The sequence below is a fragment of the Coregonus lavaretus genome (genome assembly GCF_964263955.1).
Source record: "Coregonus lavaretus genome assembly, chromosome: 38".
NCBI lineage: Eukaryota > Metazoa > Chordata > Actinopteri > Salmoniformes > Salmonidae > Coregonus > Coregonus lavaretus.
In genome coordinates this window covers 1918312-1943425 of record NC_140025.1, presented here as the reverse complement: position 1 = coordinate 1943425, position 25114 = coordinate 1918312, and the positions used below count along the sequence as shown (strand labels likewise).

Sequence of the window (25114 nt, the reverse complement as noted above, 5' to 3'; positions counted from 1 at the left end):
TTGTCTCAAAATATGTATAATTTACACATTAATGTATTAGGCCACAATACTTTTCCTAGATTAGAAAGTAACATCGATAAATTACATCAAAATAATTTCCCTACATTTGTAAATGTCTCCTATCCCCGGTAAACTGACCATAAATAATGTATGAACAATGTGTAAATGCAAGGGAACATGTACATATTGAAATGTATCTAGGCTATTTTCTTACACTTAAATAATTCATATCTATTATATAAGCACAATAAAATAGTAGGTAAAGACATTTAAATGCATTGCTACTTTGGTTCCATAATCATGAAGGTGGGAGTTGGGCAATGCTATAATTCACAAATGTACAGCTACATAGCTCTTTCCTTGTTTCCCATCCCAAACAGTGGTCTGTGGTTGAATCAAGGGTGGTCTGTGCGATTGACGTTGGCCCAAGGGGTGGTCCAAAGTGCCTAAAATGAAATGAGGTGGTAGCATGACGTGTTCTGGGATGATTCGAGAATGAAGACGTCCTTTGCTAGTTCATGGTGGCCCAAAGTGCCTTGGAAGTGGCTTAACCTAACCTAACCCAACCCAACCCAACTTAGTCTGGTTTGGCCCGGTGGAACTCTAGTTCTCAGTCCTGGGTTTCCAACCCTTCTAGGTGTTCGGGGATGGGCAGGCCCGTGAGGACAGTCAGACACTTGTTCCACACGTTGAAGACGGGACACACGGGCTGGGTGAAGGACACGTGGAACGTGTGCAGGTGTTGCGAGCCCACGGCGTCGTAGAAGGTAAGTGAGCCGGCGTCGTAGTCCAGCAGGACACCCACGCGGCGCAGGTGTGGCGATGGCTCGATGGCCAGCTCCTTGCTGTTGTGACGCACCACCCACGAGTTGTTGCAGCGGCACAGGACCCAGGAGGCCGAGTTCTTGCCGATCCACTCGTGCTTGGGGGCCGACTTGTAGGCGATGCCCACCGCATACCTGCAGAGAAATAAGTAAGAAGACTGTTAGCCAGCCTCTAAAATCAAAACACTTCAACACTTCTTACATGTGCATTGAATCTTTCTCTGTCTACATTCTATAAATGTGCCTTTAACTGACTTACAATGTGCCGTAACATGACCACCCCTTTAGCTCTGTCATTCCTATCCAGACAGATCCAACAGGCCAAACACCATGTGGTTCAGAGCAAGACATCGGTCCATCAGGTCTCCCAGGTCTAACTCACCATGTGCTTCCTCCAATCAGGGCCTCCCAGTAGTGACGTCCGCTGTCGATGTAAACGTTGCCGACGACTCCGTAGCTATTCTGGCTGGTGAAGCGCTCCTGGCCGTGTCCCTTCTTCGATGCCGTCTCGTCGCGCTCCACCGTCAGGTTGTCATGGGAGACCTTCAGCTTCTTGTGGGCGGACTTGGGGTCCAGCTTGAAAGGTTGGCCTGGACGAAGAGGACAGAGAGAGACAACATGGTTACGTTAGCAAAGGGCTAGGATAGGATAGGCTATGAAGGCAGCAGCTGTATGTATGGTGTCCATATTAGGACACCATCCCCGACATGTGATGCTGTGCTAATATTGACACTGTAATAATACATAATATGGTGTCCATATTAGGTAAGAATCACAAGATACTGTGCTTCTTTAAAAATGGCATGTTATAATGCCAAGTTTCCTTATATCGTAATGTATGGAGCCCTTACTGTTGGTTTTGAGTGTTCCTGGCTCACTGCTGCGGGCACCCGCCTGGTTGATGGCTTTGACGATGAAGATGTACTTGGTGCCGCTCTGCAGGCCGTGGACGGTGTAGTGGTTCTGCTTGATGTTAGGCACGATCATCCAGCTGTCTGCAGAGTTACAGAGGCCTGGGATGGAGACACAGACGCACAGTTCCAGTGTTGTCATGCATACACACTCAGCTATGCATTGGTGCATATGAGTGAATACACAAATGGCTCCGTTTGCACACACGTAGTCACATGAACACACACAGAGTGGCTATAACAGACCCACAACACAGAGTACACAGACGTTGTTGTTGAAGTATTGTGGCTTTGATAAACTTTGAAAAGCAAACATCTTCAATTAATTAGGTCACTCGTAAACTGCTGTCAGGCACAATTCCATGACATAAGCAAAGTTAATTGTCACATAATGAGGAAAACTTTGCCTGCCGCAGAGACAGCCAATCCTCAGCCAAGGTAAGTATCATACTTGGACCAAATACCACCATTCACCATTTAATTAAATCCATATTTCCCCAACATATTGCATTTTTTGTTCTTCTGTTAGCGAAGTCTTATCTATAATTTGAACGAGGTCTAGGGTTGAGTCTGTTTGTGTTAGGGAGAGGAGGAAGTAGATGAATGTGTTCCTAGGAGACCAGAGCTAGAGGACAGAGAGGAGTGGTCCAAATTCCACTATCAGTCATTTCCTCAATCTATTCTATTGCCTTTGATCATATCCAAGTGAGAGGGGGAGGATTCATTATCAGTGTTCAGACAAAGCTTCTTGTCCAATATGATTTTGGTATCAGAGGGTGTAGTAAACGTGGAATGATGGGGTGATTTGTCATACAAAGTAAATTCATTATGAAAAATGTGAGTGATCTTCAAAAAGCCACAGTCAGCCAGAATGCATCATAGCATTATGACATTAATATTGATTAATTTATAATCATCCAACACATTCCCTTTCTATTGCGATTAACTCTACTCTGTTGTTTCATGTGGTTACTGTGGGCGTTAGGAGGTTGTAGGTCATTCACATCTCAATGGCTGTGCTATACATGTGATAGGTATATACTAAACTGCGCTATGCCACATTGATGCCCGCAGGCTTAACTCTCTGACAGAGTGGCCATCATGCTGAGTGCACAGTGTATTCTCCGTAAGATTTATGCGACATTTATTTGTGTGCGAACCCATTACACCTTTTTGTCCGTCTCTATAGGCTACCATGTCCCATCATACCCCATCATCATGTCTAACGTGTTCTGAAGGCTTCTGTGCTGTAAATGTACAGTGCACTGTGAATGTACAGTACATTTGCCAATATTTTAAATGGAAAGTGCCATTCTCACCTCACACATGGCAGCCATTTTGGAACGGAGTGCCTGCCACACATTATTTACATTAGTGAGAGAAAACTCAGTCAGTTATTCAATTGCCCTGCAATTAAATGACCCTGAGTGATACCCTATGGGACCAGTGTTTGCCGTCACCCCTTTCCTCTACCGTGTTTTCTAAGATGTGACATTGTGACAACAACTCAGCCTCAGCCCAGAGCTTAGACCTGGTGATTGGATGTGAAACTAGAGCGGGAAGAAAACATAGCAGAGAGGAGGAAGTGGAAAAAAAACAAGTGTCACACTGGGTTTACAGCACCCCTCATGAAAAGTGCTGATGTTGGTAGACTTGAAAAAAAGAAAGGCCCTTAGAGAGTCTTCTGCTCAATGGGGCTCCAAACACAGCAACTGACACAATTGTTATGTTCAATTATCATTCAAGGGTGAACATGGTAGACTTCTATTATACATTTATGTTCATTCATTTTGTATATCGGTATCAAAATACATTCTAAAAGGCATTCAACTTGAGGGCACTGGAGTTTTCAACATGATTTAAGCATGGAAAAAGCCAGTTTTGCAGCAACACTGGTGATGTATTGCAATACTAAAGCTATAGTTCTGGTAGTGTTCAGTTTCTTCTCTTTTTTTGTTGCTAAAATGCTACTTGATGTTTGAAGTGAAGTGAGATGCTCACAATAGGAGACATATCATATCCTATTTATTCTCAAATCAATTCAAATCACATATTATTTGTCACATACACGTGTTTAGCAGATGTTATAGCAGGTGTAGCGAAGTGCTTGTGCTTCTAGCTCCGACAGTGCAGTAATATCTAACAAGTAATTGTAAAGTGGTTATCCCACTGGCTATAGGGTGAATGCACCAACTTGTAGTCGCTCTGGATAAGAGCGTCTGCTAAATGACGTAAATGTGCCCTTGAGCAAGGCACTTAACCCTAATTGCTCCTGTAAGTCGCTCTGGATAAGAGCGTCTGCTAAATGACTAAAATGTAATGTAAAATGTAATATCTAACAATTCCACAACATATACCCAATACACACAAAACTAGTAAGGAATGGAATTTAAGAATATATACATATATAGACAAGTAATGACAGAGCGGCATGGACTAAGATACAGTAGAATATTATAGAATAGAATACAGTATATACATATGAGATGAGTAGTACAAGATATGTAAACATTATTAAAGTGACTAGTGTTCCATTTCTTAAAGTGGCCAGTGATTTCAATAGGCAGCAGCAGCCTCTAATTTGCTAGTGATGGCTATTTAACAGTCGATGGCCTTGAGATAGAAGCTGTTTTTCATTCTCTCGGTCCCAGCTTTGATGCACCTGTACTGACCTCGCCTTCTGATATCTTATAACCTTTTTTGCTAGCCATCCGCTTTCATCAAACCACACTTCTCCTTCTGTTCTCTGAATCTAAGAAGCTATATTTCCCATCCCCTGACCTCATTTTATATTGCTTGCCCAGTGAAGTATGCATGAGTGTGGCTTTCGGCGTGATCCGTGGGGGAGGAGGGCTCTGAGCACTGATTCGTGTTATGACTGTAATTCGAATCAGCTAGTCTCCCTCCCTCTCTCCTTCCCACTCTGTCCCCTTTGACTCTGCAATAACTCAAGCTGAGATCCTGAGATTTGAGCTCACCCCATTGGCCCTATTCAGGCTCGGTGAGAAGAAACGCATGATTCGGTTTTGATTCTTGAGTCCTCCAGCTGTTTGGCTTTCCACTTGATTTTTCGCTTGGCTTTGAGTTGGAAAATACTAGAGTTATCATCAGGAGAGAGTTCTGTGAGAACAAAGCGTTCTCTCAAGGCATTCTGTGGACTTACTAGCACCATTGGCTTGCCATGTGAAGATACCATTGTGTGTCTGGTGGTGTGTCTTGTCTGCCAGAGGGTAGTTTAGCTTACACCCTGATACATACTGACAACATTGGCTTGACCTATGAAGATAGTTGTGTGCTTGGAGGTGTTTCTGGAATGTGTGACTGTATTTTTGCCTACACCCAGATACTTACTGACAACGTTGGCTTGACCTGTGAAGATAGCATACTGGAGTTCATAGGAAAGCACACTGAACTCGTCGTCTGAGGTCCAGTGGACGGTGATGGTGTCGTACGATGCAGTGCAGAGCTCTTCTCTGATGCCCGGAGGACTTGGCGCTAGATATGGGTAATGAGAAATTAGAGAAGGGTAAGAATAGAAAATGTTATGCATGCTCTGGCATAACAATGAAATAACAGTGGTTCACCTTTGAGCGTGCAGTTTTACCTCAAACAAAGTACTGTTGCTCTTAAAGGAGGACTGAAGGCTAGTGACTTATATTGATTGCCAAGATTTTGCTTGCTAATGATCATTAATAGCCTAGATAATATTTCAGAGGTTGACAGTGTGATTTAGCTGATGACATCTTTCGCTCTCTTCCCCTCCCTAACCCTACTCTCTCTCTTCTCTCATCTCTCTCTCTCCTGCTCCCGCTCTCTCCCTCTCTCTCTCTCTCTCGCGCTCTCTCTCTCTCTCTCTCTATCGCTCTCCCCCTCCGCCAATGAGTACACATCGATGACTCAGAGTGATTCTCTTAGTGAGCCAGCCCTCAAGCGAAGCCCTCTGCCATCACAAAGACCAAACAAGAATCTCTTCCACAATCTCTAATAAATCCATTCAAATGATGTATCATTTTTTTTGTACTGCAATAACATTGACAATTTTGACATTATGTCGATGTGGAACTTTCAACCCCAGTTAGGTTGAGTGCATATATTGCCAGTGCTTTGATATAGTAGATATCATGATACAAAGCAATATCACGATATAGGCAACAATATCACAGTATATCACGATACCGCCAAATTATCACAATCTATCGCTATTGTTTTGAACTATCACTATTGGCGCCCACCACTACTAGTAAGCAGGCTGATTGTACTCTGTACCTGTGAGGTAGTCCAGGCTCTCCAGCAGCTTTTTCTCCTTGGTGAAGTCCAGAGCGAACGTGTCAAACGTGTCCGTCAGGTTGATCTCTGGAATCAGGACCTGAGAGGAGGCGGTCGCCATGGAAACCCTAACACAAACACATTTCCCAGAGGGTTTAGTTCACAACTATCCCACTATGTTGCACATTTTCATAAGATACCAGAGGTCATGTTGGTTGACTGTGAATTTCCAATGGTTAGTCAGAGAGCCAGTGTTTGTAGTGAACTTCTACCATGCCCTCCGTGCTGGCCTGGCTCACCTCTCGGTGATACTCTTGGCGGTCTGGAGGAAGCGGGCGTGGTCCGTCTCCTTCAGGGTCTGGTCGGCCTGGGTGATGAGGGCAGAGGACCTCTCGATGCACTGCTTACAGTTGGAGATCTGCTGAGCTAGCTTCCTAATCCTGACCGCCTGTAGAACAGATAGGACAGAGGGGGGTTAGAATGGGTTGAAGGTGATTAAATTAATCCCACGTCAGGGATGGTAGAGATTTAGCCCAGATTGGGCATTTGGGATCCTATCCAGATGTTTTTTGCTTGTTGCTTTCTCTTCACCTAATGAGAGGTTTAGAGAGAGTGATTGAGGGCAGTGAAATGTGGTTGGTTGGATGTTGTATTTATGTCAGAGACACTACCCTCATCAACATTTTCTGACCCACTCTAACTAAACAACTAATCTTTGGTTTCATTCGAATGTGTATATTTTTGTTGCAATTTTCTGGTATTTATATGAAACAACTTGTCACCCGTATCCTATATCTGGACAATGCCAGAGGTGTGGGAGCAGGAAAAAATACAAAATTGTCTCTCTATCGTCTCAGCGGCAACCACCCACCATAAAGGATTTCCATTTAGGCAGGTTTCATTTCCAGCCGAAAGATCAGAGCTAAACTGCCTCTATGGCCCTTCAACTTTAAAGCCCCGCTCCTGACTCAAGTCCTGACACGAGACCAGGAAGGAAGGAAGGAAGTCCCGCCCTTTAGAGAAATAGCAGGAACCTGGCTTCTGACTAACCCTGGAGAGCTATTGGTAATTCCAACGCCAACAGAAATACAACAAGGGAACTGAAGCAAGTAAAAGTAACACAAAGAGTGAAGTCGTTTTCATTTCCTCTCTGACTACAAATAGTTAGCTTTGAGCGAACTCCAACTCAGTCAGTCAGTAAAAATAATTGAGACATGCCCTGTAGGTCAGACATTTGGATACATTGGCATGGTCCAATTCCCCTGGTGACCTTGTGCAAATGTTCGCTTTGCATCATAAATGAACAGATTGGGAGTAAACAGACGGTGGATTTTCCAACAGCTCCAAAGCAGACCCAGAACAGAAGGCGAGAGACATTAACCCTTCTGTTATTTTACTATTACATTCCCTCACAGACCATACAGTTCAGACTGAAGCTCAGAGAAAGTGCAGAGGATTGTGTGTGTGTTGGATGGGATCCCCTTTCAGACCCATGGCCACTCCTGGATCTTACCTTTCCCTCCTTGATTTTGGTCCCAATGATCTGTCTCCTTTGCTGGATGATATCAATCAGGAGGTCGCATTCTTCCATCAGCTTTCCCTCCTGCCGTGATGCATTGACCTGAGAAACACAAATGAACCATAATTAATCTGTCTGATAATTCATAGCCTCATGGATACCATTTGTATGTCTGTGTGCAGTATGAAGGAAGTTAGAGGTAGTTTTGAGAGCCATTGCTAACTAGCGTCAGCGCAATGCCTGGAAGTCTACAGGAACACCAGCGTATGGTTTGCACTAACGCTAGTTAGTAGTGGCTCAGCATTGGCTACCTCTAACTTCTTTCATACTGCATGCAGAGACAGAAAGATGGTATCCACAAGTTCATCTGACTCTGGCTATGTCGAAACACGAATCTCGCAGTATCCCTTTAATGGTTTGTAATTATCAAAATGTCTGACCTACAGGGCATGTCTCAAGGCTAGGAATTTGAAAAAAGTAGAAAAAACGGATTAATTGCCAGAATCTTGCAGTATCCATTTAAAGCTCTTGTTCAACTAATGCTCATTCAGATGTCAGTTGGTTTTGCGTTGCAAATAATAACCTACGGGTGAATGAATCAATATTGAACCACAGTAACTTAATGTGTGTTTGTTTCTGGCTACTACAGAAAATAAGGAATGCCTGCGCCTGTGTTTTGCTGAGTCTAACAGTGCTCAATTCTATGTAGCATTTGGATCAGTCTACAGATCGGTGAGTGCATGCACGCTCAGGTCCACTTTACTAGCCACAGACCTTTGAAATAGATGCCTCTTTGGTGCCCGTTTTTATGTCCTGGGGAAACACAGATTTCACCACCTGGACAGGTTTCGACCGAAGCTTGCGAAACGTGGTGTGGGGAGTCATGAAAGAGGGGATTGTTTGAGCGTTGCCAGGCCAACGAGGTGTGTTAAGGTCACTCCCTGGTGTGGACAGGCTGTTTATAATATGAAAGGGACTCATTGAAACCCACACAGATCCGTTTTTTCAACGCCAGTAATTAGGTTCCTTTGCCCTGTGAGTGGGTTTATCTACTGTAAATTCACAGGGTTTAGAGGAGATCATGGGTGAGGGCCCCCATCTCTCCCTCTGATCTGCTATGAAATATTTGTGGATTTTAGGTCTAATGAACCATCTATGTACTACAGTAGGAGCTGGATGTTCAGTGAGGACATACAGTATTCCTCTTAAATCATTCTAGCATCTCTTGAAATCTTAGATTAATTAGATTAATAATTATTAATTAGCCCCGCTTTTCTGTCTCTTTCTCTCTCTCCCCCATATACCTACAAAAACAGGCAAACAAGCATACACACATGCTGTTGCAATGATGCCATGACAGCATCATGAGTACACATGGCTGGCACACATCCTTTAGCTGTGGGCTCAGCCTTTGGCCATGGCAAGGGAGCGTGTGATGGACATGACAGATGAGTCTTTGGCAGGAGCATAAGTGATTCATTTAACCTGAAGGAGATGCATTTCTGGAGAATTGCACTTCAAAAGAGCTCAGAAACTTTTAACAGAAGGCGGATTTGCTTTAGAAGGCTTTAAAATATTCAGCAATCTCTCCAAAAAGTACACACGCGTCCTGTGTACTCTCTTTAAGTGCTGAGAAAGGGTACCTTTCCACTCCTTGCACATTTATGTACAGTGATGATGACTATGCTAAAAAAAACTCTAATTGTAATCCTTGGGGTGGATATAGTGAATTAGAGTTTACACTCGCAGCAAATTAAAATCTACAGATTTAATGAAGTTGCTTCATGAGTTGCACAATAATTCTGCAGCTCATTCCACATTCCTCAATTATTCACGCAGATGACTTTTGAAAAGTTGATTCACTGAGCACAAGCTGCACACACACACACACACACACACCACACAAAATAAATAACAGAAACACTCGAGAGTTAGCCTGTACAATCATTATTTAATGGGTGGAAGTGTGTTTAAAAACCATGTACACATTTGTTCCGACCTACATCCACCATGAAACAGAGGTCAGATATTTCCCCTCTTTCTCTCTGATGCATTATTTAAATACATCCATTTTGAAAGGACAAGGTTTGTGGATTTTAAAAGGCTAAATGTAATTACCAAAGTGGACTGACAAGTGGACCTGTCCTCAAATGTTGGCACCCTTTTAGTGTACTGGTTACAGTGTCCATGGAGACATAATACAATCTCTGTTTAGAGCATAAGTCAAAAAGATTCAGGCCATGTCATTTTCATTTCCTTGTCTATCCATATGTGAGATGGTTGTTAGAGGCAGAATAGCTAGCCCGCCCTTCCACCATGGGGCTGTAACTCTTTCCTCTCAGGCGCTTCAAATTTGAATCATCACAGATCAAGAACAAGTGACTATGGACAGAAAGGCTTAATCCAGAAGAACCTTCATTAAAGCAGTGGCACAACCAATCTTTTGTCTCAGTATTGATACATAAGTATAATCTGATTGTATTGCACATTTAAATTGGACATTTAAATTGGACATTTTTATAATGTGTTACTTGACAACTCAATGATTAGTAGCCTACATATCAGGAAAATACTGTGCATTTTGAAATTGTAGAATATGATTCTATGTACAAATTCAGATGGTCAAACTCAAGCAGAGACAGGAGCATCTGTTGCCACATAAACTACTTTATGACTGACAGATCATGACATGACTGACATGACAACATTAGCATAAGCATGTCAGGGAAATCATAATTCTTCATTTGAAATTTGACATCAATACAAAAAATCAACAAAGTTTGTTGTTTTTCTCTGAGGTGAACAGCATACAGTAAATTGGGCTTGCATCCCATGCACTATACTAACTAACTACAGTATGCCCCTTGCACGTGCACACATCCCTGGACTCATAGCATGGTCAGTGACATAGAGCACTCACCTCTACATGTTGACAGGTTTGGATCAACTTTCCCATCAACCCCTCCAACTCATTGTTCCTCTTGACCAAATGACTCAGGTTGGAATCCAACGCTTGCTGCAAAAGAAAGAGAAAAATACTATTGAAGACTTGATGCCTTGAACAAGGAAGACAAAAGAGAAACAACAGCTCTTGTCCTTGTTTTTCATACGAACAAGAATAGAAGAAGTTGGTTGAATTGCACAAAGCTAAAAAGCAACCTACCATACTTTCAAAATAAAATAAACACAAAACCAAGCTGATGAAAAGGTGTCGGAGGTCCTACATTGCTGTTTTAGAGAGAGAAAGATGATAAAGCCAAAACAGAGAAGCTTCCTCCTCTCCTCCTCCTCCTTCTCCCTCGCTTCCTCCCTCTCATCCTCCTCCTCCCTCGCTTCCTCCCTCTCCTCCTCCTCCTTCCCTCTTCCCCTTCCAAAATCTCATCCACAGTTGTCACATTCGCTTTTGGATGATTTGGACACTAACCTCCGGGCGCTGCCCCTGTCCCTCGTCCCGATACCGCCTCATCCTGACTACTCAGTCTCCGAGCAGGACTCACAGCCTAACACGAGAGCCTGAGCCAGAGCCTGAGCCACTCCGGAAAAAAACTAACCAATCCATAAACCCGGCCGACCGGCAAATGAAGCGTCAAAAGCTCATCTGACAGCCCATCTACCTATCAAAGAGTCTTTATGTAAGCTGTTCTTTCTGACATTTCCCCCCCCTTTTGCCCTTCCTATTCTGCCTAGAAACAATCTGTCCTCTTTATTTCAACATTCTATCATATTATTGCCCAACCGACCATATTTAGCTACAATGTGATGCTCAGTGGGGATTCAATGGAGTTGCCCCATGGGTACACAGCGTAAACAACAGATGAGCCAGGCAGGAGAATTAGGTTGGGGGGGGCTTACCAGTCTAATGGATGGCCTTAATACGACGATGACATAAAAAAAAAAAAAAACGTTAAGGACCATAGGGGATGGCATGATCAACGGGGGTGTAAAAATAACTGAACCCGTGGAGGAAAACAGCAATACTACAAGGACTACTAGCGTGTCTTCTTGCTTGAATGGACATACTGAATAGGTATCACTGGGAACCAAAACCATAGTTCAGTCACCAACTAAGGGGTCAAACAGTATGCCCCATGTGACTCCCTCCATTATGTTCTCTTCAGCATATTCAATCTAATGGGCGATTGAAATTGACGTTAATACAATGGAATTTGTCCCCCACGGTCCTGAGAAGATTAATTCAAATGTCCCTGTTGTAAATTTGTATTAGGGTCAGGAGAAATCACTCTTGATCTCATGTATTTATAGCCCATAGTCTCAACTCATTGAGTTTCAAGTGGAAACAAGCTGTCACGATCGCTGAAGGAAGAGGACCAAGGCGCAGCGTGGAATGCGAACACACCTTAGTGCTGCCTTTGACACCATCGATCACCACATTCTTTTGGAGAGACTGGAAACCCAAATTGGTCTACACGGACAAGTTCTGGCCTGGTTTAGATCCTACCTGTCGGAAAGATATCAGTTTGTCTCTGTGAATGGTCTGTCCTCCGACAAATCAACTGTACATTTCGGTGTTCCTCAAGGTTCCGTTTTAGGACCACTATTGTTTTCACTATATATTTTACCTCTTGGGGATGTTATTCGAAAACATAATGTTAACTTTCACTGCTATGCGGATGACACACAGCTGTACATTTCAATGAAGCATGGTGAAGCCCCAAAATTGCCCTCGCTAGAAGCCTGTGTTTCAGACATAAGGAAGTGGATGGCTGAAAACTTTTTACTTTTAAACTCGGACAAAACAGAGATGCTTGTTCTAGGTCCCAAGAAACAAAGAGATCTTCTGTTAAATCTGACAATTCATCTTGATGGTTGTAAAGTCGTCTCAAATAAAACTGTGAAGGACCTAGGCGTTACTCTTGACCCTGATCTCTCTTTTGACGAACATATCAAGACTGTTTCAAGGACAGCTTTTTTCCATCTACGTAACATTGCAAAAATCAGAAATTTTCTGTCCAAAAATGATGCAGAAAAATTAATCCATGCATTTGTTACTTCTAGATTAGACTACTGCAATGCTCTATTTTCCGGCTACCCGGATAAAGCACTAAATAAACTTCAGTTAGTGCTAAATACGGCTGCTAGAATCCTGACTAGAACCAAGAAATTTGATCATATTACTCCAGTGCTAGCTTCCCTACACTGGCTTCCTGTTAAGGCAAGGGCTGATTTCAAGGTTTTACTGTTAACCTATAAAGCGTTACATGGGCTTGCTCCTACCTATCTTTCCGAGTTGGTCCTGCCGTACATACCAATACGTACGCTACGGTCACAAGACGCAGGCCTCCTAATTGTCCCTAGAATTTCTAAGCAAACAGCGGGAGGCAGGGCTTTCTCCTATAGATCTCCATTTTTATGGAACAGTCTGCCTACCCATGTGAGAGACGCAGACTCGGTCTCAACCTTTAAGTCTTTACTGAAGACTTATCTCTTCAGTAGGTCATATGATTGAGTGTAGTCTGGCCCAGGAGTGTGAAGGTGAACGGAAAGGCTGGAGCAACGAACAGCCCTTGCTGTCTCTGCCAGGCCGGTTCCCCTCTCCACTGGGGTTCTCTGCCTCTAACCCTGTTGCAGGGGCTGAGTCACTGGCCTGCTGGTGCTCTTTCATGCCGTCCCTGGGAGGGGTGCGTCACTTGAGTGGGTTGAGTTACTGACGTGATCTTCCTGTCTGGGTTGGCGCCCCCCCCCCCCTTGGTTTGTGCTGTGGTGGAGACCTCTGTGGGCTATACTCGGCCTTGTCTCAGGATTGTAAGTTGGTGGTTGGGGATATCCCTCTAGTGGTGCGGGGGCTGTGCTTTGGCGGAGTGGGTGGGGTTATATCCTTCCTGTTTGGCCCTGTCCGGGGGTTTCTTCGGATGGGGCCACAGTGTCTCCGGACCGCTCCTGTCTCAGCCTCCAGTATTTATGCTGCAGTAGTTTATGTGTCGGGGGGCTGGGGTTAGTTGGTTATACCTGGAGTACTTCTCCTGTCTTATCCAGTGTCCTGTGTGAATTTAAGTATGCTCTCTCTAATTCTCTCGTTCTCTCTTTCTCTCTGAGAACCTGAGCCCTAGGACCATACGTCAGGACTACCGGGCATGATGACACCCTGCTGCCCCCAGTCCGCCTGGCCTTGCTGCTATTCCAGTTTCAACTGTTCTGCCTGCGGCTACGAAACCCCTACCTGTCCCAGACCTGCTGTTTTCAACTCTAAATGATCGGCTATGAAAAGCCAACTGAGAGACCTGAGCCCTAGGACCATACGTCGGGACTACCGGCCGTGGTGACTCCTTGCTATCCCCAGTCCGCCTGGCCTTGCTGCTATTCCAGTTTAAACTGTTCTGCCTGCGGTTATGGAACCCCTACCTGTCCCAGACCTGCTGTTTTAAACTCTAATGATCGGCTATGAAAAGCCAACTGAGATTTATTCCTGATTATTATTTGACCATGCTTGTCACTTATGAACATTTTTTGAACATCTTGGCATGGTTCTGTTATAATCTCCACCCGGCACAGCCAGAAGAGGACTGGCCACCCCTCATAGCCTGGTTCCTCTCTAGGTTTCTTCCTAGGTTTTGCCTTTCTAGGGAGTTTTTCCTAGCCACCGTGCTTCTACACCTGCATTACTAGCTGTTTGGGGTTTTAGGCTGGGTTTCTGTACAGCACTTCGAGATATTAGCTGATGTAAGAAGGGCTATATAAAATAAAATTGATTGATTGATTGATTGACTTTTATTTTTAATGATCACACGAACAAAACGATACGTGACGTCCTTGGCAATAGACACTAACCAAACACGGAACAAAATCCCACAAACACTGTGGCAAAACAGGCTACCTAAGTATGGTTCCCAATCAGAGACAACAAGCAACAGCTGATTCACGTTGCCTCTGATTGAGAACCACACCGGCCAACATAGAAACAAATGAACAACCTAGCACACAAAACACATAGAAACAACCCACCCTGGCTCAACATAACAGAGTCCCAGAGCCAGGGCGTGACATAAACCGAACAGGGGAGGGCCGGGTGGGCATTCCTCCTCGGAGGCGGTTCCGGCTCCGGGCTTGACCCCCACCCTCCAACAAACCCCCCATAGTGCCCCTGGTCCGGTCTGGCTGGATCTGGACTGGACATCGGTGGAGCGGATCGCTCAGGCTCCGATGTGGAGCAGCTAACCGGTACCTGACCAGGCACCGGTGACCCAGGCACGGGCTGTGCCGGACTGACGACGCGCACCACAGGCTTGGTGCGGGGAGCAGGAACAGGCCGGACCGGGCTGACGACGCGCACCATTGGCTTGGTGCGGGGAGCAGGGACGGGCCGAACCGGGCTGACGAAGCGCACCACTGGCTTGGTGCGGGGAGCAGGAACAGGCCGGACCGGGCTGATGACGCGCACCACAGGCTTGGTGCGGGGAGCAGGGACGGGCCGAATCGGGCTGACGAAGCGCACCACTGGCTTGGTGCGGGGAGCAGGAATGGACCAAAACGGGCTGACGACGCGCACCACTGGCTTGGTGCGGGAAGCAGGAACGGGCCGGACCGGGCTGGCGACGCGCACCACTGGCTTGGTGCGAGGGGCAGGAACAGGCCGGACCGGGCTGGCGACGCGCACCACAGGCTTGGTGCGAGGGGCAGGAACATGCCGGACCGGGCTGGCGATGCGCACCACAGGCTCAGTGCGAGGGACAGGAACAAGCCGGACCGTACTGGGGACACACACCACTGGCCCTACGCGGGGATCAGGAACGGGCCGGACCGGACTTGCAACACACCCCAGTACCTCTCGCCGTGCCTATACATTCTCCTTCCCCCTGCTGACCAGTGACTCCCTTAACCTGGCGGCCTCCTTTGCCAACCCGCTGAACCACTCTATCCCGGCCTCCTGCTGCCCCGTCGTCCACGGCGTGAGCCCCCCCCTAAAAATGTTCTGGGCGTCTCTCCTCCCCGTGGGCCAGGCCTCCATAGAAACAAATGAACAACCTAGCACACAAAACACATAGAAACAACCCACCCTGGCTCAACATAACAGAGTCCCAGAGCCAGGGCGTGACACAAGCTCTGGGTTGAGGAGGATATTTGTGAAGTATTTTCTTTTTATTTACCTCGTAAGAAGTCAGAAGAAGTCAGAGTATCAGAAGAAATATGAAAGAAGCATCTGTTACACATCTTGGGACTGTTGGACAATGAATAATGTATGACTATGTTGGGGTGATCCAACCCTGTTGTCTGTAAATGTGTTGATAGAGTAAATGAGATCCACTGAGAGATAAATCATGTGGACAAGAACTCTGTTGAAAGACCTTTGGCTGTATGGAGGAAAGAAAGGTCTGTCATGGTAGAAGGAAAGACTCATATTAGGCAGGAGACACATGGTCGACATCAAACCCAAATAACAGCCTATCCATTTACCAAATAGACTAGTTCCCTTCATTGCAGAATATCAGTAGCCACATTTCAGTAGTTAACATTTCAAACTGGGAGAAATCCCTGGTCATTAGTGGAAGGGTATATATGGGAAACTTTTGAGATTCAAATACAGTTCTATAAAAAAGTGGGCTACTCCTGAGTGTGGTCAGATGACATTGAAGGCAGTTGCAGGGAGTTCTACAAAGGGAAAAGATTCTAACGTCTTTCCTTCAACATCTGTATCTAATCAAGAGAAAGCTACCACTAACCAAGCTTTCAATGGCTTCTTGCTACTTGACCTTCTAAGATCCCTGTAAGAACCCTTTACTATGAGGGAAAAACATTTACTATCCAATATTTGATCATATCTATTTTGGAGGAACCACCAATGGCATCTAAAACACTATTTATGTGACACTATCACAGCATTTAGAGAGCTGAGGACAGGCAAGGCTGTTTTTATCTTAATGCACAAGTCAACCTATAATTTATGCGTGTGGCTTGTAAATAACAAAAGTATTAACCTCTTTGGATGTCCATTTCTATTCCATTGTTTGCCTTTGTTAACGGCGTTACTCAGAAGGACCAGGATCACGACTTCGCCCTTTTCTCCTTCTGCCATAGCCCGAAGTGAGCATCCCCCTAAAGCATCCCCCCTAAGATGCGTGCGTCCTAGGAGGCCTACCATCTTCACACCTCTGAGTAAAATGAATGAGTCATTGCTATGGTGTGTCAGGTCCTGTACCTTTATACTGTTAACAAGGTCACTGATAAAACATGGCGTGTGACATAACTCTTTCTGCATCCTCTACACGACGGTAACTAGGCTGTTTTTTGTGCTTTGCCTGGCATTTAATTACATGCAAGCATATACCTGGATTCGCTGGTCAGACACTGATTTGAAAAATTAACAAAAGCTAGCAGACAATGGCCCCGAATAACTACATTTCCTATCATGTCATTGCCCATTCCCCAATATTACATAACACAATACCAAACTTCTCTGAGCAAGACTTCTGTTAGGAATAGTAACAAGAAACATGTTTTATCCCTGTTTTATCTCACTGTGTGTGGTATTGACTGACATGCAGTGATGTTAGACATAGTTAGCCTCAGGCAGTGATGTCATGGGAGTAGACCGATTATCCTATAATGTTCCTACACCACTGTCTCTTTCCTCATAGGCAGGTGGGACATTGTTTTCCTGCTCACTCTGTGTCTGGGTGTCCCTGAACAAGCAGTCTAATCCTCTGAAAAATGTCTGTCATCACACATCACAACTCCCTCTAACCTGTTGTTGCAGCCAGGTCACACCAGATCCACTTCAGTATTCAACGTTTGTCCAGGACATCGGGAGATGCCTTCGATACCGTCCACTAGGGGCAACGTGAGCACCTATTACTATCTAGTAGGCTGGCGGCTTGATAGGGTGTTATGGGTTAGGATAGAGGAAGGGCTTGAACTGCAAGCTACGGCTCAGAGGATCACGGTTTCATTCCCAGTGCTAGGCACTCGTTTGCATTGTTTCTGTTCTAACCCTATTCCAAACCTTAACCGTTACCTTAAACAGTCGGAATGAATGCCTAAACTTAACCGTTACGTTTGTTTTCTGTTTTATCCCTTTGAGATCAACAGTTGCAAAAATGCAACGCTGCCTACATTGCATCACGTACAGGTCCTAAACAAAAAAATTATGTCAAACACTATATGCATCTCCTTAGACACATATTTATATCTTAGTAGTATTTGTTGTGTGTCAGTATGATTAGTTTGGCATCAGTAGCCTCTGGAACATTAGAAACCTGTCCACTCGACTGAGACTGCACTGGTCCCCTACAAAAGCATATGTTGGTAGCCATCCATGCAAGTACATGACTTGAACAATGTTTTGCTGTCTTCTCTAAGATGTAGTGATTGTGTAAAAAAATATATAAAAAAATACATTCTGAACCCAAGCTAGAGGTATTTTCTAAATGTTGCAAAAATGCATTATTGGGCTTAAATGGTTAAACGGTTGCAACACTGAGACAAAGGGCCACATTCTTATGAAGAGTTTTGTTCTAAAATCCACCAATTTTTTACATTTGTGTTTTATCATAAGAAAGTATTACTTATGGGTACCTTCATATGTGTGCAACATATTGCTGTTGTCAGATGTTAAATTCATAGATTTGAGATGTTTCTAAAAAAAAAAAATGTGTTGTTGCTAAAAGCTAAAAATCCATTGTTTAGCTGGAATGGAATGTTCATATCCTTTATATTTGACTGTGATATATGTTGTCTCACCTAGGTATCTTAACATGAATACACTAACTGTAAGTCACTCTGGATAACAAATGTTGATGTCACAAATGTATCATTTTTACAGTTCTTTAAAAAATAAAAGTTCTTACAGAATTCCCCTGCCGAGGGCGCTGTGGGACTAATTTCCAGTATGTGTTTCACATTTGACTGTGTAAAGCCTAGCAGAACTACTTATTTATCTGAGAGTGATATATAGCGTTTTGGAATTAAACTCTTCATATGTTGATAGACAAGTAAGAGATAGACAACCAAATAGGAGTAACTTTGATGTTGCCTCTACAGATCAAAATAATAAAAATGTATATCTTTAAAAGAAAATGGTTTATGAGGTCAGAATACTGCCATTGATGATCATTCATTTTATGGTAAAGATGTAAGATAGGAGGTTATCTCATCAAATTAACCTCGTAATGATCTGACCCTTTTTTTCCATTTTTGCCTAAAATGACATACCCAAATCTAAATGCCTGTAGCTCAGGACCTGAAGCAAGGATATGCATATTCTTGATACCATTTGAAAGGAAACACTTTGATGTTTGTGGAAATGTGAAATTAATGTAGGAGAATATAACACATTAGATCTGGTAAAAGATAATACAAACAAAAAAACATGCCTTTTCTATTATTTTTTTTGTTCCATCATCTTTGAAATGCAAGAGAAAGGCCACAATATACAGTGGCTTGCGAAAATATTCACCCCCTTGGCATTTTTCCTATTTTGTTGCCTTACAACCTGTAATTAAAATGGATTTTGGGGGGGGTTGTATCATTTGATTTACACCACATGCCTACCACTTTGAAGATGCAAAATATATATCCACCATTCCTTCAATTCTGACCAGTTTCCCAGTCCCTGCTGATGAAATACATCCCCACAGCATGATGCTGCCACCACCATGCTTCACTGTGGGGATGGTGTTCTCGGGGAGATGAGAGGTGTTGGGTTTGCGCCAGACATAGCGTTTTCTTTGATGGCCAAAAAGCTCAATTTTAGTCTCATCTGACCAGAGTACCTTCTTCCATATGTTTGGGGAGTCTCCCACTTGCCTTCTGGCGAACACCAAATGTGTTTGCCTATTTTTTTCTTTAAGCTGGTTAGACCGTAAACTCTCCTTCCAGACTCACATTAAGCATCTCCAATCCAAAGTTAAATCTAGAATCGGCTTCCTATTTCACAACAAAGCCTCCTTCACTCATGCTGCCAAACATGCCCTCGTAAAACTGACTGTCCTACCTATCCTTCACTTCGGCGATGTCATTTACAAAATAGCCTCCAACACTCTACTCAGCAAATTGGATGTAGTCTATCACAGTGCCATCCGTTTTGTCACCAAAGCCCCATATACTACCCACCATTTTGACCTGTATGCTCTCGTTGGCTGGCCCTCACTACATATTCATCGCCAAACCCATTGGCTCCAGGTCATCTATAAATCACTGCTAGGCAAATCCCCGCCTTATCTTAGCTCATTGGTCACCATAGCAACACCCACCCGTAGTATGCGCTCCAGCAGGTATATCTCACTGGTCATCCCCAAAGCCAACACATCCTTTGGCCACCATTCCTTCCAGTTCTCTGCTGCCAATGACTGGAACGAACTGCCAAAATCTCTGAAGCTGGAGACTCTTATCTCCCTCACTAACTTTAAGCATCAGTTGTCAGAGCAGCTTACCGATCACTGCACCTGTACACAGCCCATCTGTAATTAGCCCACCTCATCCCCATATTGTTATTTATTTTGCTCATTTGCACCCCAGTATCTCTATTTGTACATCATCTTCTGCACATCTATCACTCCAGTGTTTATTCTAAATTGTAATTATTTTGCACTATGGCCTATTTATCGCCTTACCTCCATAACTAACTACATTTGCACACACTGTATATAGATTTTCTATTGTGTTTTTGACTGTACGTTTTGTTTATCCCATATGTAACTCTGTGTTGTTGTTGTTTTTATCGCACTGCTTTGCTTTATCTTGGCCAGGTCACAGTTGTAAATGAGAACTTGTTCTCAACTGGCTTACCTGGTTAAATAAAGGTTAAATAAATACATAAATAAAACATTTAAAAAAGCAATGGTCTGTGGAGTGTACAGCTTAAAGTGGTCCTATGGACAGTGTGACGACCCTCCCACTCTGTCTGCCGTATTCTCTCTTTGCTCTTGTTTCCTTATTAGGATGCCGGTGGGCGGAGTTGGGAGGGTCGTCAGCTACATGGGAAACACCTGGGCCGGGTGTGTCCCAGCATAAATGGACCTCTTCCACATTCATTGAGGAGACTCTCTCCAGGCAGATACTTTGACTTTGGTTGTGGTATTTTTTGTGGACTTTTTGGTTGTTTGATTTGGCACCTCTCAACACTTTTCCATATTACATTTATGCAAGCAAACACTCACTTACACTACTGATTACTGATTACACACCCCATCGTTATTTGAGTTAGTTACTTTAGTTAATAAATATATACTTTAAGTATTCCTTGTCTCCACGTGTCTCCCTTTTGTTACGAACTTGAGCCGGTTCGTGACAAGTGGGGGCTCGTCTGGGATCTTGAACTGGTTGTGTTTGGGAGAACGTGGAGTTAATGTCCAATTCTGTAGGGTTTTTTTTGTAAATTTTGTTAGTTTGGTTGAGTTTGATAGGCCCAATATTGGTTTCCTTTGGGTTGTGTACTGCGTTGGAGGGTGTACATTGGTTAGTTTCCAGTCCTTGCCCAGCCTGGAAACTCTTGCTCTACTCGCTGTTGGGGCATCGGTCTGAGGAGGTGAGTACAATCGGCTGTGTACCTCAGTGGGAGATTGGGTAGGGTAGTGACATTTTCTACCCGGAGCTATAGCTTTTTCCCCTGATAGGCTTAGTGACGTGTTTTGTTTTGGGATACGTTGGGCATGGTTAAATGTTTGTTATTTTTGTGTGGTGTCTGTGGACTGAGCAGTTGTCTCGGGGGCACATCCGTGGCTTGGTGGAATCTACCAGCGTGCTGGGGGGTTTAATTCCTTGCCAGCGGGCTACAGTGCGTAATTACCCACCGCGAATCTACACGAAGACTAGGGTTGAGTTATTGTAGGTTATGGGGAAGCTCCATATCCCATCTCTCTTCTGTGGTGCTCGGTGTGATTGTCATTTCTCTTGTGTCTGGTGTGCTCAGCAGAGGGGTTGAGCAAGATTATTATGATATATATATCAAAAAAAAAAATTCTTGATTATGGCGTCTAATGTAGACGAGTTCATTCGCTTTCCATCAGAAGAACTGTTAGAATTATGTACTAAAGAACAGCTGTTGAAGGTTGCTGAACACTACAAGGTTGAAATTAGTGATAAACGCCTAAAAAATTCTATTAGGTTAATATTGAAGGCCAATTTGATGGAGAGTGGTATTCTGGATGTTACCACTGGGGCAGCCTCTGCTGAGGACACGTTGTCTCCCCGATATGTTACAATGACCGCTCCATCGGTTAGTCATAGTGGTCTTCTTTTTGAACAGCAGAAAGAACTGCTTCTGTTACAGCTAGAGCATGAAAAAAATGGACAAAGAGCTAAAATGGAGCATGAACAAGCTAAAATGGAGCATGAACAAGCTAAAATGGAGCATGATCGTGTAAAATATGAAAGGGAATTGGAATTTAAACAGGATATGGAGCGTGCTAAAATCAAGCTGCAACAAGAGAGACTAGAGTTGGTTAGAGAAGGAAAGCTCTCAGGGGAGAGTTTGCTCTGGGAAGGTGACCCAGAGTTACCTAGGGGTCGTTCCTCTTTTGGTCGTAATCCAGACACATTTGATGTTGTAGGGAATTTACGGTTGTTGCCCCAGTTTAATGAAAAGGACCCGGAGACATTCTTTTCGTTGTTTGAGCGTGTTGCTGACGCTAGGAGTTGGCCTGATTCTGATCGCACTTTGATGTTGCAGTGTGTGCTGACTGGTAAAGCGCAAGAAGCATATTCAGCTCTTAGTGTAGCAGACAGTGTTAGTTATGAGAAGGTTTAAACGGCTGTGTTACAGAGTTATGAATTGGTCCCTGAGGCTTACCGCCAACGATTTAGAACTTTAAAAAGGGATGATCAGCAGACTCATGTTGAGTTTGCGCGAATATTATCTTCACAGTTCAATCGCTGGTGTTCTGCCTCTGCAGTTATGACTTTTCAAGGGCTGTGTGATCTGATTATGTTAGAACAATTTAAGGACACAATCCCTGATCGTATAGCGACGTACATTAACGAAAGAAAAATAAAGACTGTCGCTGAAGCTGCGGTTTTGGCAGATGAATATGTGTTGACTCACAAAAATGTTTTTGCAGAACCCCGTATTCGGAGTGAGTGGGGGCGTTCGCAGAGATTTGGGCCGCGCTCGCCGAGATACTTCGGTTCCCGGGCAGAGTTTCATTCAACTAGGGTTGAGCCTGATACCCGTGGTAAAACTGACGTTGGTCAAGAGTGTCACTACTGTCAAGAATTAGGTCATTGGAAAAATGAATGTCCGATTCTTAGGTCTAGGGGTAAATTCAGTACAGGTGCTTATGGTAAATTGAGGCCTGCAGCGTTAGCCGCGCCTGTTCCACATCAGTTCACTCCTGACGCATTGTCTCATGCCCAGAGCCAGGTGAAGGGTTATATTGATCCCGACTATTTACCTTTCGTTACGGAGGGTTTTGTGTCTATGGTAGGAAGTAAGAACCTAGTGCCAGTAAAGATCCTAAGAGACACAGGTGCCTCTGAATCATTTGTGTTGGAATCTGTGTTACCCTTCTCTGCGGAGACTGATTCGGGGAATAGTGTTCTAATTAGGGGAATAGGTTTGAACACTCTGTCAGTTCCATTGCATAAACTGATGTTGGATTGTGGACTGGTGAAAGGTGAGGTTGTTGTGGGGGTGCGTCCTTCATTGCCTATTGAGGGTATTGACGTGATCCTTGGAAATAACTTGGCTGGGGAGCGTGTGTGGCCTATCGCGTTTCCATCTTTAGTGGTTTCCACTAAGCCGTCAATTGTAGGGATTCCTGATGAGAGTGAGCAGAATTTCCCAGAGGTGTTTTCTGCGTGTGCAGTGACGCGTTCTATGATCCATGACGACCTGGTCACGGAGCTGGCTAACGAGAATACCATAAAGAAGTCTGTTACTGTTTTCCCTGTTATCCCGTTATCTGTATCCCGCTCCGATTTAATCGAGGCGCAACGGACTGACCCTACATTAGAAGAGTTGCGGGACCAAATTGTGCCTGTGGAACAGTTGGGAGATGTCGCACAGGGCTTTTTTCTCCAAGAGGAGGTCCTGATGAGAAAGTGGATGTCTCATGGTAGTTTTTTTCTGGGGGAGGCGATTAGTCAGGTTGTGGTACCAGTTAAGCTTCGTGAGTTGGTACTGACAACTTCTTACAACGACGTTGCTGGGCATATGGGTGTGAGAAAAACCTACAATCGCATATTACGAAATTTTTTTTGGCCAAGATTAAAGAGGGATGTTTCTGATTTCATCAAAACTTGTCACACCTGTCAATTAACTGGTAAACCTAATCAAGCTATTAAGCCGGTACCACTGTTCCCTATTCCTGTACTCAGTAAACCTTTTGAGTATCTGATTATTGACTGTGTTGGTCCTCTGCCTCGTTCCAGAAAGGGTAGTAATTATTTGTTGACTGTGATGTGTCAGACCACTAGGTTTCCTGCTGCCTATCCTCTCCGGTCTATCACGACTAAGTCTGTGTTAAAAGCTTTGACTCCGTTTTTCTCACTGTTTGGAATCCCTAAGGTCATTCAAAGTGATCAAGGATCTAATTTCACCTCTAATCTCTTTGGACAGGTTCTCCAACAACTCTATATTAAACACAACTTGTCTATCGCTTATCATGCCCAAAGTCAAGGAGCACTGGAACGTTTCCATCAAACGCTTAAGTCTTTGTTGAGAGCTTATTATACTGAGATGGATAAGGATTGGGAGGAGGGGTTGCCTTGGTTACTGCTAGCTGCTAGGGAGGTTTCACAGGAGAGCACAGGTTTTAGCCCAAATGACCTAGTGTTTGGACATAGGGTGCGTGGGCTTTTATCTGTTCTCCAGGATGACTGGAAGTCTCCCGAGCCTCCTCAGTCCCTGTTATCATATGTGTGTGATTTTCGGCGACGCTTGTATGCCGCTGGTGAAATGGCTAAAGAGAAGCTATCATCTTCACAGGACAGGATGAAGAGCATATATGATCGGCGAGCTGAGCCTCGTCACTTTAGTCCAGGTGATCAGGTTCTGGCTCTGCTGCCAATTGTTGGTTCTCCTTTTCAAGCCAAGTTTCAAGGTCCATATACAGTGGTGCGCCAGTACACTGAGCAAAATTATCTAGTTGCCACTCCAGAACGGAGGAAAGCACACCAACTGTGCCATATAAATTTGTTAAAACCCTATTATGCACGTTCCTCTGAGACTGAACAGGGGGAGTCTACAGAGGACGGTAAGGCTGTTCTTTTGGCTGATACTGTTTATTCCCTGGATTCTGGTCATGCTAGGTCTGTGCAGGACTAGGAAGATGTTTCTGGTCCCGACGATTGCATACTGCAGGGTAGATTGAAGAATTCAGAGACACTGGAGATTTTAGATAGCCTTCTTACTCATCTACCTGTTGATGGGCGGAAAGAGATGGTTGGTCTGATTCGGAGATTTCCAGGGTTGTTTTCTGATACACCAACACGTACAAACTTAATAGAACATGATATTGACATTGGAGATGCTGACCCCATTCGTCAACGGTTCTATAGAGTTTCTTTAGAGAAACTGCGTTGTCTGGATGCTGAGGTCAGGTACATGCTGGAGAGTAAAATAGCAGAGCCTTCTTTCTCCAGTTGGGCTTCTCCCTGTATCTTGGTCAGTAAATCGGATGGAACAAACAGATTTTGTACGGACT

The 25114-nt window shown here is 44.2% G+C and overlaps 1 protein-coding gene across 2 annotated transcripts in view; it reads right to left on the bottom strand.

Moving 5' to 3' along the window:
* Positions 1 to 312: 312 nt before the first annotated feature.
* The window catches only part of LOC311112217 (E3 ubiquitin-protein ligase Midline-1-like), a gene marked incomplete at its 5' end in the record, with an annotated part of 31566 nt that continues 6764 nt past the window's right edge, over positions 313 to 25114 (bottom strand). For both annotated transcript variants that reach the window (XM_084155238.1, XM_084155239.1), the window contains 8 exons: positions 313 to 959; positions 1207 to 1414; positions 1676 to 1837; positions 5087 to 5230; positions 6002 to 6129; positions 6301 to 6449; positions 7515 to 7622; positions 10441 to 10536. In XM_084155238.1, coding sequence (XP_084011364.1) covers positions 611 to 959; positions 1207 to 1414; positions 1676 to 1837; positions 5087 to 5230; positions 6002 to 6129; positions 6301 to 6449; positions 7515 to 7622; positions 10441 to 10536 — 1344 coding nt within the window. In that variant the 3' untranslated portion in view covers positions 313 to 610. The remainder of the gene's footprint in view (positions 960 to 1206; positions 1415 to 1675; positions 1838 to 5086; positions 5231 to 6001; positions 6130 to 6300; positions 6450 to 7514; positions 7623 to 10440; positions 10537 to 25114) is intronic.